This window comes from Gigantopelta aegis, chromosome 10, assembly GCF_016097555.1.
Source record: "Gigantopelta aegis isolate Gae_Host chromosome 10, Gae_host_genome, whole genome shotgun sequence".
Lineage (NCBI taxonomy): Eukaryota > Metazoa > Mollusca > Gastropoda > Neomphalida > Peltospiridae > Gigantopelta > Gigantopelta aegis.
The window spans coordinates 30799699-30817544 of NC_054708.1; the positions used below are offsets into that span (position 1 = coordinate 30799699).

The 17846-nt window shown below is 35.8% G+C and overlaps 1 protein-coding gene across 1 annotated transcript in view; it reads left to right on the plus strand.

The window, feature by feature from the left end:
• LOC121383578 (endothelin-converting enzyme homolog) overlaps window positions 1-14556 on the plus strand; it is a 56438-nt gene extending 41882 nt beyond the window's left edge. The window contains exons 10-21 of the mRNA XM_041513668.1: window positions 64-149; window positions 3729-3847; window positions 4779-4877; window positions 5351-5428; window positions 6540-6646; window positions 7570-7680; window positions 8693-8760; window positions 9503-9627; window positions 10871-10936; window positions 11604-11699; window positions 12672-12748; window positions 13718-14556. Of these exons, the coding sequence (XP_041369602.1) occupies window positions 64-149; window positions 3729-3847; window positions 4779-4877; window positions 5351-5428; window positions 6540-6646; window positions 7570-7680; window positions 8693-8760; window positions 9503-9627; window positions 10871-10936; window positions 11604-11699; window positions 12672-12748; window positions 13718-13817 (1132 nt within the window). The 3' untranslated portion in view covers window positions 13818-14556. The remainder of the gene's footprint in view (window positions 1-63; window positions 150-3728; window positions 3848-4778; window positions 4878-5350; window positions 5429-6539; window positions 6647-7569; window positions 7681-8692; window positions 8761-9502; window positions 9628-10870; window positions 10937-11603; window positions 11700-12671; window positions 12749-13717) is intronic.
• The last annotated feature ends 3290 nt before the right edge of the window (window positions 14557-17846 follow it).

Genomic DNA, 17846 nt, shown 5'->3' on the forward strand with positions numbered 1-17846 from the left:
ACACACACACACACACACACACACACACACACACATTTTAAATACAGAATTTATACTTTTCAGGATTCTTCGAGACTATATGGTACTCTCTTTGGTTCGATCTTTAAAGGAGTATTTTGATCCCAGTACATTCACAGTACAGAAACCAGGTATTGTATTATACTTATTATTCCCTTTCCCTCCTCCCTCCCCTCTCTCTCTCTCTCTCTCTCTCTCCTCTCTCTCTCTCTCTCTCTCTCTCTCTCTCTCTCTCTCTCTCTCTCTCTCTCTCTCACTCACTCTCTCTCTCTCTCTCTCTCTCTCTCTCTCTCTCTCTCTCTCTCTCTCTCTCTCTCTCACACACACTCTCTCTCCCCCCCCTCTCTCTCTCTCTCTCTCTCTCTCTCTCTCTCTCTCTCTCTCTCTCTCTCTCTCTCTCTCTCACTCTCTCTCTCTCACACACCACTCTCTCTCTCTCTCTCTCTCTCTCTCTCTCTCTCTCTCTCTCTCTCTCTCTCTCACCCCCTCTCTCTCTCCCCCTCTCTCTCTCTCTCTCTCTCCTCTCTCTCTCTCTCTCTCTCTCTCTCTCTCTCTCTATCTATCTATTTGTCTATCTCTGGTTTCTATTACCCGTAATTTATATAAATCTGTTGAATTTGTAAAAATCTTGCTAATATGTAGCCTTGTCTTTTTAGAATTAGTAACAAATGTTTCGATAATTTTAATTACAGGTTGTTCTTTTTTACACACAGGATGTTTTTACACACAATGTGTTTTTTAATAGTTAAAGAGGATTGAAAATAAAACCATTTAAATTCAATTAATTTAATTAATTACTGAACGTGTTTGGTGTCTAACTATTAATATTATTGTTCTACCAAGATCTGGACACTTCAACATGTTTTAACTAACTCCCTAAACGCGTCCACGATTTTATGAGAACATCTTCATTTATTCGTTTTAGGTGAATTAAATTATCAGAACCGTGTTTTCAAAGGTATTTTGATCAAGACTTTTTAAGTCTTATTTCATTAAATGAATGTTCTTTCTAAAAACAAAAAACATGTTTGTTTTATTATTTATTTACATTTTTGTTCCTGTTATATCATCATTTATTTTGCATGGCCAATGGTCGTTTTGATAATGTTTGAATCTTAGCATGGTATATTTCGTTTTTGTTTTTCTGTATCATTTAAAATTTGTGGAAATAATATTGTTTGTGTCTGGTAACTTTTTAGATTATTTATTGCCCGAGATTAACTAAATTACCATGTTTCTTATATACACGGGTGGATATAAAATATTCCGTGTATACGGCTTTAGCTAAGGAGGTTTTAATTTAAAGGGACACACCCTAGTTTCTAAAAACGCACGTTCGTCTAAGAAGTTATGGTTAGTGAGACAAGCTATAGTTATTTTAGACGGCATTCTCCTGTTTAAGCATCACAGACTTTAGCTTCTCTATGTTATAAGTTTATTCAAATGTGTGTTGCAGGTTTGTAGATTGACTAAACTTAGTGTCCATGTTTACGGACTGAAACTAGGGATCTGCACCTTTAAAGGCTTACTGTCACGGATTTAAGGACCTTATTTCTCTAAAAATGGATAATAACAAAAAATTACATTAATTGTTGGAAACCAAATCTAGCTATTGCATCACCTTAATGATGGAGTGAAATCCATGTCAACCCTCTTGGCAATTTTAGTTTTTGAATTATGGATCATTGCCATAATTCAATTATTTTTTACAAAGTGTCATTAATAAATGGAGTATGGTGGTTATGAAGATGGTTGAATAAAGTACATTTATGGACAAATCAAATTATTTTTGTTCAGGTAATACTTTGTTAGACCATTAGATAGGTCAGTGGTCTGTGACAATATGCCTTTAATCAAAGACAACGGCCAAATACATACGATTTTAGAACATTCAACGACACCCCAGCATGAAAACAAATCTGCTATTAGGTGTCAGTGAAAGGTAACTGACGATAAACACCGAGTTCTAAAAGTATTATTAAAATAGTGTAATAGTGTTAACAGCTGCGAAAGGCAGAGATCGCCGCATATGAACATAACTGTAAAATAAAAGTATCCAGAAGTAAATAAATGTTATGGTCAAACCATGAAACAGTGTATAATGGTTAGGCGCTGTGGTGAACGTAATCCCAATGTTGCGCTGATCAATCAATATAAACGAAAAATGTATCACAAATAAAACTAAAACAAACAAATTAATATTGTTTTAATGCTATGATCATTGGAAATAACGAATGGTGCTATGGAAAACAAACCACCGCCTTTAACTGTAAGCATATTGGCGTCAAGATACATTCTACGCCAATTATATAACGAAGTTCATTGAACATTATTCCTGTTTATCTGTCTGTCTGTGTGTCTGTCTGTCTGTTGTGCCGTGACGTGCAGCATGACCTGTGAGAGCCTTGGTATGTGCACAATACAGGAAACTCAATTATTTGTAGTTTATTGACCCAGTTTGCATGCATCCTTCCCAACTTGAACTGTATGATATGTAATTATTCTTTGTAAATTAATTTTGTGACGCACGAAAATTTACCGTTATTTCATCTTCTATTAATAGCATTTTCCTGACGAACAGTTGCGTGTCTTTTTATTATCTTTTTGATTTGTATAATACTAATATGATGATGATGATGACGATGATGATGGTGGTGATGATAATGATGATGGTGGTGATGATGATGATGATGATGGTGGTGATGATGATGATGGTGATGATGGTGGTGATGATGATGGTGGTGGTCGTGGTGATGTTGATGATGATGATGACGATGGTGGTGATGCTGATGATAATGATAATGATGATGGTGGTGATGATGATGATGATAATGATGATGGTGATGATGATGGTGGTGATGATGATGATGATAATACTGGCACATAACTCACCTGTATAAGCTGTCTTTTCGTTTTACTTGCCTTCCGTGCTCATATCCTATTAATAATTCAAGCACGTTGCCATGGGCTCACTTCAGCTATGTGGGCTGTATGTCAGAGACAGTGACCCTAATGGTTAGGTGCTAGTGGTTAGTGGGAGAGAAGACAGTTTAGTGACTTTACATCTCCCCATTGAGTTATTCATTAAAACACTCTGGTTGGGAGCCGGTACTGGGATGAGACCCCCGTACCTACTAGCCTTAACTACTACACAATTGTGGCCCGTAATTAACTTGCCGAGTACATGTGTTAAATCAGTTAGTGGAGGGAACCATTGTTGCCACATATAATAATAATCAGTTTTTACTAGTTATCAGTAGGGACACTTTTTCCATACATTTTCATTAGGCAGGACCTTATGTACCAATGCATTTCATATGCTGGTCGTACATTGGTAAAATAACTGGACAGATATTTATTTTATTCTATTTTTGTTGACAAAACGTTGCCCGAATAGCATTATTATTACAAAATATGAAAATGTTTATTAAGAAATTACTGATAAGAAATGTTATATCTTGTCTGCCTAAATATATTGAGTATTCCATTGATTATTTAATTACAATGGTCAAAATATTGACTGCAAATTATGTACTGTCAATAGATAGGTTTTAATTTTTATTTTAATTTAAGTATGTCAATATATTATTATTATTATTATTATTATTATTATTATTATTACTATTATTATTATTATTATTATTATTATTATTATTATTATTTTTTTTATTATTATTATTATTATTATTATTATTATTATTATGTGCTAGATGAAGACGAGGTGGTTGAACACTGGAAAAGATGTGCGTTCTACGCGAATCAGGCTTTGGGATTTGCAACGGGCGCCATTTATGTTCGTGAATTGGCCCACGAAGCAAATGTGGAACAGGTATACGTTTACCGAGGTTTCCGTTTAGAACAGTGGTGTGTTCAGGAGCGCTCGTGAACAATTTGACTAGTTTCCATCATATCCTATATCATCACAGCTATTCAAGTTGTGCGCAAAAACCAGTCTAGCGTGCGACCGTGACTGCTCGGTCTCCTGAACACGTATGAATATTTCGCTAACCAGACACACACACACACACACACACACACACACACACACACACACCCTCATTCGTCCTTCCCCACAATGATGGAAAATACAATGATGACTTCCATCCAGAGAGACATAAACAAGGTTGGCAAATATTGGTTTATATTAGGGCAGTTGTTTGATACTGAACACGGAATATTTCATTTTCATTTCAACTTATGTTCAAGCACGCTGTCCTGGGCACATACCTCAGCTATCTGGGCTGCCTGTCCAGAACAGTGTGTTAATTGTTAGTTGGTTAGTAAGAGAGAAGAGGGTGTAGTGGTCTTACACCTACCCACTGAGCCCTTAAGAGATGCTCTGAGTTGGAGCCGGTACCGGGCTGCGAACCCTGTACCTACCAGCCTGTAGTCCGATGGCTTAACCACTGCGCCACCGAGGCCAGTACGGAATATTAAAGATTACAGAGCTCGCACGTATTACTATTATTCAATTCCATATTATAGACATTTAGTCCCTCATTACATCTATGAAAAAAATATTTGCTTGGAGCAAGGGGGTTTCGACCCCAAGCCCCCACACCCTCCCCCAGTTGCACACGCGCATGCTATTAAGTGAGGGCTTCATAAGGCAGTGCCCGATTCTTTTGTTCTTTGTGCAATAAAATATGTTTTCAATCAATCAACAGATTAATCTAACTTCCGTCACGACTGCTGTTATTCCGTAATGTTTTCAGTTCTTGTCAGGAGACTGGTTGTCATTTTACTTTTTAATTATCTAGGTGGAGGACTTTATTCAGTACGTGAAAAACGCCTTTAAAGACTATTTGTTGATGAAGATTTGGATGGACAGAACTACAAGAAGAAAAGCAGGAGAAAAAGTAAGTTTGTCTCAAATGATGCATCATATATTATTCAAAGTGATGTTTGATGCTATACCCTATAGTCCGTCCCATCCTCCTACAAAAACGTTTTTTGTCAATTATTTCATTTTGGTTTGACGTAAGACATCTACGCATTTAAACCAGCGAAACTCCTCCCATTGTTCATATCTTTGCATCCACCCAACCCACACCTTTCTCGTTCTATTCAAATGCCCCTTTTTTTTCCTTTATTATTTTTTTCATTGTTCTGCCTTTTTGACGACTTGGTCCATGTGCCCTTTCCAGTTAATACCGCCCCCTCCACTAACCCCCCACCCACCCACACCCACCCACCCCCACCACCACCACCACCCCCCTCCCCCCTCCGCAACCCCTGTGTTATACGCTATTAACGTGTGAAATATGATTGTTTTATTAATATAATTGTTGAACCTATTAAAACAAACGTGTTTGGGTTGTTGTTTTTTCAGATAGACCACATCGTGGACAAGATAAGCTACCCTTCATTTATTTTGAACACAACGTTTCTGGATACTTACTATAATGATGTAAGTATGTATGGAGAGTTGCGCTAGATAAATGCCCATTTTGAAATATGTCTTGTGACCCATCTGTAAATAAAGAATAACTAGTTAATGACGTAGGATATCGGCTTTATCCTGTGAAGAAAAGAATGGGAAATCTTCATTCGGCCTTAACAGGATAATGCTAATATCCTACGTCATTAAATACTTATTATCTTTATCCTGCAGTCCCTAAAAATTAAGTGGAAAAGCTATTATTTCTGTTGTTTCAGCTACAGTGTAAATTAACCTAGAGGTCCAATGAGCGATTGGTAATGCAGCTGTGAATGTGACGTCAGCAGTCATAATCTGCTAGTATACGCTTATGGTCATAATCGGCCGTTAAAAACATGGTTTCAGGATAAAATACACATTACAGTAATTTCAGTTAACCATTAGCTGCGTGTATTGATCAGTTTTAATTTTTTTTTAAATTAGATGGATATACGATTCATATTTAAAGGTTTGAATGCATGTTTGTGACGGTACATATGGCTGAAATACCTGTCATACAAAATAAAACAACTGGTTAACTCTATCAAATAAATGTGTTGATGTCCATTAACGTTTATATCATTAATTTTTGTCTGTAAATAATTTTAGTACTAACAAAAAAACAACAAGATTTCTAATTTACATATTATTACCAATTATTGCAATCATGGAGTGTTTTGTTAGTAGGTAGCTCATGATGACTAGTGTGGCAATTGGCAATAAGCTTTCGTAGGGGTCGAGTGACAACCAAGCTATATAAAAATGGCGATTGATATTAAAATCACTGGACGGCAGTTGATATTCTTTTTATCTTCGATACTGGTCAGTTATAGAAGAACACACCATAATTCAGATAACTGGGGGAAAATAAGGAGTTCAGGCGCAAAAACCGATATATGGATCTATCGTTTTTTGCATCTGAACTCTTCAAATATACTCTCAAGAAATAGGGCGGGAAATTGGAGTTTGCACTATTGCTAACAATCTGGCGTCTTGAGCAGCGTTTTTGCGAGCTTAAGAACAAACGTCGTTTCTGTGATTAGAAAATAAATGCTGTTCATTGAAGAATGAGACGTTTCAATTTTGAATGTTTTATTTACAGTTTAAAATTAAGGCCAGCGATTGGTTTCAAAATATACTGGAATGGAAACGGTTCGACCTGGTACGTTCAAACACTGATTTAAAAGAGAAACCAGATAGAAAGAAACGGTAAGGCTAACGGGATTACCTCCCTTTGTAGTGTTTGACATAAATAATTATTGCAATACCATTATAATATTAGGGGCCTCATTCACAAAAGTCTCTTAGGCTCTGCTAGACAACAAAGCATCCTCTTTGCAAGTCTTTTAGCATTGCACTGCGAGATCGCAAAGTTGCGAGAGTTTAGTGAATTAGGCCCCTGAGCTGTTCTACCAATTTAAAACATAGGAATGGGAAATATGTTTTGCCCAAGGTATAAACATATATTTGAACATAATACTAATGCGGGAAAAGTGGGAAATCACACTCACATATATTGGCACTGGTACATGAATACATGTACACATAATCATTTAAAACTTTCATGTCTAAAATATTCCATGGTTTAGAGATAGGGTCCCAGATGACCTGAAATTATTTCAACTTATTTTCGTGCTTATATCCAATTAAGGTTCAAGCACGCTGTCCTGGGCACACACCTCAGCTATCTGGGCTGTCTGTCCAGAGAGTTAGTTGTTAGTGGTTAGTGAGAGAGTGTAGTGGTCTTACATCTACCCACTGAGTCGTTAAAACTCACCCTGGGTAAGAGTCGGTACCGGACTGTGATCCCAGTACCTACCAGCCTTTTGTCCGATGGCTTAACCACGACACCACCGAGGCCGGTCCTATAATTAGATTCTGATGATTTTAAAGTGTTTTAAAGTATGGTAGATATTTAAATGAAAATTATCACAATATCATTTTTTAAAAAATTATTATATTATATTTTAACGTATTTTTGTTTTGTTTTTGTTGGGGTTTTTTGTTGTTGTTTTTTGTTGTTGTTTTTTTGTATGATGTGTTTATCGTATGATACAATATTGCTTTACACTGTAACAGTACCTATATATCTAATAGTTCCTTATATTCTTTGCCTTTATGTTTGTTTTTAGGTGGATTCGACCGCCAATCACAGTGAACTCTTTTTACTCACCTACAAGAAATGATCTCATATTTCCTATCGCCATGTTTCATCTTCCCTTCTACATTCCAAACGGCCCCAAGTAAGATTATCACTTTTCGTGGCCTTCATCCTTAAAGTTGTGAGATTCTTCATTATATTTTTTATTAGTTAACTATTTAGAAAAGAAAGAAAGAAATGTTTTATCTAATGACGCAGTCAGCACATTTTATTTACGGTTATATGGCCTCAGACATATGGTTAAGGACCACACAGATATTGAGAGAGGAAACCTGCTGTCGCCACCTCATGGTCTACTGTTTTCGATTAGCGGCAAGGGATCTTTTATATGCACCATCCCACAGACAGGGTAGTACATACCACGGCCTTTGATGTACCAGTCGTGGTGCACTGGCTGGAACGAGAAATAGCCCAATGGGCCCACCGACAGGGATCGATCCCACTATTTAGAAAAGATTACCAACATTAAATTTTACCATGGCACAGTCGCATCCCATGTATAAATTGAATGTGGTAATTTTTTAAGTTCATGCAAGCATAATTACAAGTGAAAAATAATTTCATTAATATAAAATACTATGAAATAACAATCGAACTCTTTCTTAAAACACGGATTAAGGGGATTAATATTCCCATGGTTCAGCTTTGTTCATATTCTTTCACACATTAATACAAACAATTTAAACAATAATTAACATTCACTGATTCAATATTAACAACTAACGTAAAACAATCATTTTATCAATTTGTAATGAAAATAGCTGAAACGATAAATTTTCGTTTCTAGGCATTGCCAAAAATAGTGCACAAATGAGATTCATGCAGTTATGAACCTCCGGTTTTTAGTCACATGATATTATTTGGACCAATCCGAGCAGTTGTAACAAAAGAGTATTTACAAATTGGAATTATTCTTTGATATCATTTGCCTATTACGTGATTATTTAATATTCGCCATCTTAATACACAGAAGAAGGATGTTTCTATTGTTTTGTGTTACAAAGTAATAAACAGATAACCGTTGATAATAAATAATAAAGGAAATCGACATCAGTGTTGATGTTTATTTCATTTCTTATGTATTTTCATTTCAGATCAGTAAATTTTGGCGCCATGGGGTCCGTCATAGGTCATGAAATAACACATGCATTTGATATACAAGGTAGGTAAAAAATATCACATACGTTTTCAAGCTTGGTTGGAAGTTACTGGCAATTTTAGCACAAATGAATTGATGTATATTTTAGCTTGATAACTGTGGAGTGAAAGCCTCCATAAAATTATCAGATTCAAAGTATTATATTTTTTGCATCACTTTAAAGATTCAAATATTATTTATATGATAGTTTATTTGGATTATTAGTAATAATCATATTTCAGTACAAGTTTCAAACAATAGTTTACTTTTCTCTTTTGTTTCAGTTACTTTGAGAAATATTAGATATTAGCCATAAAATGTACTAGTTCTTTATTTCATTCCAACTTATTTTGGTGCTTATATCCAGTTACGGTTCAAGCACGCTGTTATGGGCACATATATCAGGAGCCTAATTCACTAAACTCTCGCAACTTTGCGATCTCGCAGTGCAATGCTAAAAGACTTGCAAAGAGGATGCTTTGTTGTCTAACAGAGCCTAAGAGATCTTTGTGAATTAGGCCCCAGATATCTGGGCTGTCTGTTAGTGGTTAGTGAGATTGAAGAGGGTGTTGTGGTCTTACACCTGCCCATTGAGCTGTTAAAAATCGCTCTTGGTAAGAGCAGGTACCGGGCTGCAAACCCTGTTCCTACCAGACTTATGTCCGATGGCTTAACCATGACGCCACCGAGGCCAGTCTAGTTCTTTATCAAAACAAACTCTTGAAAACAAACTCCTAGTAGATCCCATGAATGTTTTCTGTTCCAGGTAGACAATACGACAGTGTGGGGCGCCTTCATAACTGGTGGGATCCAAACACAGCACACAATTTCGCAGAGACCACGCCCTGTGTTAGAGATCAATATGATAAATTTAAATTTAAAGACTATTGGGTAAATATATTTTATACTTTGTATTTATATCTTTACATTTATCTTTTATCATAAGACTTGACCTTTAAATTGTGATTTTTTCAGTATTCTGTATTTAAAGACTTTTGGGTAATATATTTTATACTTTAAATTTATTTCTTTACCTTTATCTTTTATCATAAGATTTGATCTTTAAATTGTAACTTTTCCAGTATTTTGTGGTGCTTTACATATATTTATTTTTTTAATTAGTTTATTATGCTATTTTAAAGAGAATATTTTAGATTAAAACTGCGTTTATAAGAATTATTCTGTTAACGTCCAAAAAAAAATGGCGATATGGTTAAAACCTGTGGTTTGCTGATGGCAGAAATCATATACTGCAGAGCTTATAATATCGCAAATTAGCTCTATTAAATAGACCTCTACATGGCAATCATTATGTTAGTTGCTTGACTGTTTGTTAACGGCCAGAAACATAATTGTGTTTGTTTGTAGTAGGTAAACCTTCCAGTGTTTGAACATAATCATAAAGGCGCTGGTCTCATAACTGTATTTTAAAAGGTCAGACGAGCTGGATGATTCTGATATTTCAGTATAATAGCAGTTTAAAACTGGACTTCCTGCCTATAGGATGTATACCACTAAATCAAATTTCATAGACGACAATAGTAACATATGTGGCAAAAACTGCTACATTCAGCATTGCAATTATATATATATATATATATATATATATATATATATATATATATATATATATATATATATGCCATGTATAAAGAAAACAACAACCCTTCAACCTTAATGTAAATGGGAGTGGAGTAAACTGCTAATTTCAGACATAACAGGTGTGGTTATTAAATGTGACATTCAAAGTTAGGTGTACTTCCGAGCTTTGATCCGAGGAGATGGTGTTTGGTATGCAGCGACCTTTAAGTACACATCACGTTAAATGCGCGTTGGAATATAAAGTTTGTTAAACGTTTGTTTTGTTTAACGATACCACTAGAGCACATTGATTTATTAATCATCTGCTATTGGATGTCAAACATTTGGTAATTTTGACATATAGTCATAGAGAGGAAACCCACTGCATTTTTTATTAGTAGCAAGGGATCTGTTATATGCACCATCCCTCATACATGATAGCTCATACCACGGCGTTTGATATACATGTCGTGGTGCACCGGCTGGAACGAGTGTTAGAACATATTATATTCCAAGTTTATTGACTTGTCATATGTTGTTGTTGTTTTTTCAGGTCAATGGATCTTTTACTTTAGATGAAAACATCGCAGATAATGGTGGTGTCAGAGCAGCTAATTATGTAAGCAGACGACATTTCATATGTATACGCTATGATTGCCTTATTTCGTCATGATTTATTTTCGTAAAGGAAAGGGGAATGCTCTTTGTTTTAATAATTATTTAGATTGAAGAAAGGGATTGCAGAGGGGATGGGTGTTTTCGAAAATAAAAACATATACAATTTTGTAATATTAAGAATTTAAAATGTAATTAGCTGAAAGAACAAAGCACAAGTTTCACTAAATACAATTTTACAACTAGTAATTCATGGACTATTCCATTCCCATGTTCATTACCATAACAACCAACGACAGTAAGTGATATTACTGTATATTTACATTATATCACAATGGTATAAATAAGTAGCTTGTGACAAAGGAACATTATTTCACTCAGGGCATAACTTTGCTACTAACATTAATAGCCTTCAAACGGAGTCTCTTTTAACATCCTGTAACCGTGAACAATCATACCAGTAGGTTAAGTTGTATAGCTCTTTCATATATTATCAATTACAATAATTGTAATTGGTAATCAAAGCGCTTACCTTATGGACCAAGGCGTATCGGCCCCCTACGCCTTACGGCCCTGGGAAAAACCCTGCAATTATTATTGTCCTTTGATTATTTATACAGAATGATGACATAATGTGGAAAGTATTTAATATTTAATGTATTTCATTCCAGGCTTACCAGACGTGGATAGAGGAACATACAGAGGAACCGAAATTGCCTGGCCTCAATTTAACACATTATCAAATATTTTTTGTTAGTTTTGCACAGGTAAGATTGGTATTTTTCCTCATGACAGTTATTATGGGACACCATGAATCATTGTTTAGTAGTGCATTGAATACAGGGCACCTGATGCGTGATCGATCTAGGTTCGATTCACGTCAGTGGGCCCATTGGGCTAGTTCTCGTTCAAGCCAGTGCTCCACAACTTGTGTAACAAATTAAGGTCGTGGTATGTACTATCCTGTCTGTGGGAGGGTGCATATAAAAGACCCTTTACTGCTAATCAAAAAGAGTAGCCCATGAAGTGGCCACAGCGGGTTTCCTCGCTCAGTATCTGTGTGGTCGTTAACCATATGTCCAAAGCCATATAACCATAAATAAAATGTGTTGAGTGCGTCATCAAATAAAACATTTCCTTCTTCTTGAATACAGGGCCATAACTAACCCAAAACGACTTCATCCATTTGCTCTAGTGGTGTCGTTAAACAAAATAAACTTTAATTGTAGGTTCTGGTTGTGGAATATTGGGTGTAAATGTGCCAGCTACATGAATTCTTAAACACTTTTAAAAAGGTCTAAAATAACAAGAAGAATGAGGGCGCAGGATTATAAGTTCTTTTTTCAGACAGACGAAAAGTACAAAATACTTTTGTATTTGTATTTTTCGAGAGCTTTGACATACAAAAAAATAAGAAACGTTATTCACATTCTAAGTAAGAACAAGTATTTTTCAGGCGTTGGAGAGCTGGTAAAGCTATGACATACAAAAATAAAACATTATTCACGTCCTAGCAAGAAAGGGTATTTTTCGGGGGTTGGAGGCCTGGTAAAGCTTTGACATACAAAAGTTCTAAAAAAAAAAAAAAAAAGTATATTGTAATTGTGGTACTTGAAAAAGGCTAAAAACATGTTACAATAACTACAAACTTCAAAAGTGAATCCTAAACCTTCCATGAATTCTGAGACGTTTAAAAATGACTACAATTCCTTCTTCTGATTGTGTATTGTTATTTTCAGATGTATTGCTCAAAATACACAGACATTGGATTGTTGGATCATTTGTTAAAAGATCCCCATAGTCCTGGATATGCAAGGTAGGTACAACACAAAATTGTTTTTATTTTATTTATTTATTTTGTATACTACAACATGCATCCTTTCAATTGCCCACGGTAGTCGACAATACCCTGGAGATTGTGTCAGAATGTTTAATTCTCCGCGGCACTTATTTAGGGTTTTTTCCCGTGGACATTTTTCTTAATTGCAGGAGCTGAACATGAACAATAGTTTCAAACAATGTATACACTCAAGGTGTTAACTTAAAGATGGCAGGACTGCCACTTTTCTAGCGCACGCCAAAAACATTTCTACATCTTTCGCAAATTAAGCAACGTCTGAAGCCGCTCGTGAATGTGCATAGAATAGTATTATTGAACTATGTATTTTTACGGAAATGTTGCTCAAATCATTTGGATGACAAAGTACCTTTGACAGGCGATGGTGCTTGAGTTAGGCTTGATAGTTCTTCAAAACATGTTGCAAATCTGTAGCAACAACATAGCCAAGCTTATTCTCGTTGGGGAATGGCGGAAGTGCTTGCAGTATGTATTCAGGCACGGCGGAGCAGGGTGGGCGTGGGACCCGGTGGGTTCTACCTCGTAATAATTCTCAATCAAAAATATGATTGGCAGTAAATCTTAAGGCAGAGATGAATTTTACTTGTAGAATGCAGGAAATTGCATTTCAGGACATCTAGTTTTCAAACCTTTACGGGGGAGCATACCCCCGAACCCCCTAGAAAGGTTACTTTTCTCCGTCGATCTCAGTCAGCCCCACCAATATCTACTTCCTTCCGCCGTGCCTGGTATTGCTTTATACGATATATGTTCAATTAGAAATGTTTTTAATTTCTTTCAGCTAGAAACCCCCCTCCCCCAACCCCTCATTTTAACAACTATGATAATACTGCATGCATCAGACATAAGTAATTCTTTAAAACAAAAATTTAAGCTATGTTTGTTTTCTTGTTCTTCTTCTTTACCGAGTCTTTTGTTTCTTTTCAGAGTAAATGGTGCTTTATCAAACTCAAAAACATTCTCTTGGGCATTCGAATGTTCGAACGCAGCTCGTATGAATCCACGAATCAAATGCCGAGTTTGGTGAACCCATATGCGGAGAGCGTGTGTACATATATACAACAAGACTTTCACGAACATTGTGATACAAACTCCTGTCTTCCATTCTTCCGCCATGCCTGCCTATATTATGTTAATGAGTATGATTTCAAACAAAATGATTGGTCGAACGTTATGTGAACTTTTTGAAGGAGACTATCTTCAGATTCGTTTGTTATATGTATGTGTGTGCTAATTTTTATATAATCGTATGCATTATGTGAACAATTTATACATATTGTTTGTGCATTGTACATAATAGATTTGATACGTAATGAACCAATGCCATTCCGTGTTCAAATGATGTTTTTTTAAGACAGACAGATTTTAGCCAGCATCGTCATTATTGTTTTTGTTTCACACATATTATTATGTTTGTGTTTTTTTTCTAATTATGGTGCGAGGGTACGGAGGGTAAAATTATGTACTCTAAATTTTGAAAATTAATGAATATATATTTAGATAGATAATAGTTAGAGAATTTCTGTTTAAACGTTTTTAAAGATCATGAAATGCAGTGTCCAATTTCAAAATATGTCAAGTCCATTACGTACCCTCAAATTATTTTCTGGCAGAAAGCCTGCACCTACGTCAGCTGTCTATAATGTCTGTCCAGGACAGTGGGTTAATGGTTAGTGGTTAGTGAAAGAAAAGTCGGTGTATTAACAGTGGGTTAATGGTTAGTGAAAGAGAAGTCAGTGTATTAACTATGTTAATGGTTAGTGAGAGAGAAGTCGGTGTATTAACAGTGGGTTAATGGTTAGTGGTTAGTGAGGGAGAAGTCGGTGTAGTAACAGTGGGTTAATGGTTAGTGGTTAGTGAGGGAGAAGTCAATGTATTAAAAGTGGGTTAATGGTTAGTGGTTAGTGAGAGAGAAGTCGGTGTATTAACAGTGGGTTAATGGTTAGTGGTTAGTGAGGGAGAAGTCGGTGTATTAAAAGTGGGTTAATGGTTAGGAGTTAGTGAGAGAGAAGTCGGTGTGTTAGCCTTACGCCTCCTGACTGACCCATTAAAACTCGCTAGGTGGGAGATAGATATCCATTTACGAACAGGGTACCTACGAACATGGGCGAATCCTGGTTGAAGTTTCTGAGATTTTTCTTAGTACTCTGTGCAACAAGTTGCTGTCTTGCTGTATATGTTGTGTTCTCAAGGTGTACTAACTGAACAACCAGATACTCCAACCAAGATCCGAACTCACGTGCTTACGGGTCGGATGGTTTTACCACGTGCCTATGGGTCGGATGGTTTTACCGCTGAGCCATTGTAGAGGTTGGTTGTTATGACTGGCCAAGTCAAAGGTCGTCTGCGTGCTGAATGGCGTTGGTTTTGGTCACATCTACTAAAGAATGGGAAGTAAGAAATGATTTCAGTCAGACTGATCTAAATAATATGTTATTTATTCCATATCTTGTGTTACCGTCTTGTCTTTAACACCGAGCCGTGTTTTCTCAGAATACCGATTCAGTAGGATTATATACTTTTTTAGGTTTTGTTTTAGATGAAATTGATCTACAATTGGTGAACATGTGTGCGAACGAAAATCGAAATAATCGGGAAAATAGTACTTAAATATGTAACATTTTGTTTGTTGAGTAAAACATGTCACATATCTCTTGTCTGATTGCACTACGACTGGTATATAAAGGCTGTGGCATGTGCTGTCCTGTCTGTGGGAAAGTGCATATAAAAGATCCCTTGCTGCTAATGGAAAAACATTGTAGCGGGCTTCCTCTGAGGCTGTATATTAGAATTATCAAATGTTTGGCATTCAATAGGTTATGAATAATACATTAATGTGCTCTAGTGGTGTTGTTTAATAAAACTTTAACCTTCTATGTCTTGTTTTAGATAATCAAAATGAGAAAAAGAAGAATGCATACATCATGTTGTATGTCGAGTAAAAAATATAACAAATTCTTTGATTGGCTGTACTGTGTATAATATACACCAGACTCGGCTGGCTCTAATGCAGATTATTGTTATGTTATGTCACGTGGTTGGCTTGATTGCGTCAAACATAGACAGACGGGATCGCACAACCTACTATATGGCCCAATAAAATAGTCTGAAAATATATACATTTTACTTCTCCCGAAATCTTTTTTATTCAACTTTGTTATATAGTCGCCATGTCGCACTTCTGGGGCCTAATTCAAAAATCTCTCTTAAGCTCCTTTAAACAACATCACATCGACCTTGCAAGTATTTTTGTATTGTAGTGCGAGATCGCAGTTACGACTGTTTTTAGTGATTGGGCTGCAGATTGATGTTTTTGTATATAACTGAATTAAGCCAGTGTAACAATAAAGCTGTTTAAAATGTTTAACAGTGTATGGTATATAGCGAGCGTTTTCCGAAGAGGAACGTACTCATATTGTATATTTCAAGTCGCGTACTTTTGTGTGATTCTGCCATTAGTAAGTCAACTGTAGTGCAATCTTGCTTTTAAACACTCTGCATTCAATAAGTATTCATTGTAAACTATGCACTGATCCGTATTTATTTTTGCTTGTTTTGTTTTTTTCGTACACTGAACAACATAAATGGGTCTAAAGTGTTCACAAGGCATCTACAAGTTTAATAACTCAAAAACTAATTGGATTCATTGACCAGAGGTTCTAGAATACGGTGGCCCGATGTCCGAGGCCAGTGGTTTTTGGATTCGGGCCAGTAAAAGTTATTATCTGCGATCCCGATTGCAAGTGGTCAAAAATGTTTAAAAATAAAATAAAATAATAAATAATAAATAAATAAATAAATCTACAACGCTACCATCATACAAAAAACAAATTTCAAACAATGTTAAACAAATGAGTATTCACGTTTGTTGTGTTGTTCAGTATACGAATATTTATGACATGTTTAAGAATCAGTGGATGTTTCTTTCGAAATTAGTAGGCCGCTAACTACAGTAAACATTCTATAATATTTCCACCATCGTGCCTATGCATGTCTTCAATTGTTACATCCCCTTAATGAGTGTATAAATTCCAAAATATTTTAATTGATGATTTATGAAAAATTAAATCTGAAGATTAGCGAATTGGGGTTGTAGCTAATAATGAGCTAATTATTTTGTGACATCATCGATTAAAGAAACCGCTATAGCTATATAAATAAGACATGCTTGGTCTATTTTGTGATTCGCTATATTAGTGTGTATTACTGATTTAGGACAATGGTTGTGAATTTTATTGAGCGACAGTTACCACTCATCCACATTACTCGCTAAATTCGACGTTGGTACAAAACCACGAGGTAGAGATGTATATGTTTTTGTTAAATTTACCTTTCTAAAAACGTTTTTGTTAGTATAAGCGTTGCCAATGCAGGGCCGTAGCTAGCAGGGGGGCAGGGGGGGGGGGCATATCGGAAAGCATTATAGAAACTTTAAAAAAAAAGGAGTTTTAGACTATTAACTACTCAGTTGCCCACTCCCCCCCCCCCTCCCAAAAATCCTAGCTACGGCCCTGCAATGTGGGGTTTTTTTTAAATATTTGTCTATCGCCTGTGAACAGATATCCATGTTCTTACGTTGAAAATATGGAGTGGCACAATAAATTTACTTTTGTTTAAAATGTAGTGTGTATAGTATAAATCAGTTCTTATAAAATTAAGATGGCCGATTTTTGTATTATTTCCTTCTTGCCCATGGATATCGTCCTAAATTTTGTTTCGACAACATGTCTTTTTCTATTATTCTATGTTGGATACGAAAGGAAATCCAAACCAGGGCTTGGATTCTTCTTTTTTTATCATAAACGCAATCTGGTACACAGTTACAAATACCAAATTTACAGTTACAAACTGGATTTGAAGTTCTTTTTGGTGTTCAATATATATTTATTCCATAGCCAAACTATTTTTCTTGTAGTAAAGTTGCTCATTGTTTGTTCGTGTGTTGGCGTTGCTCATATTAATACATGTATGGACATTGCATTGCTATATATATATTATATATGTTACACAGTGAAATTCATGCATCATTTTGAAAGAGTGTATGCGTTGACAGTGG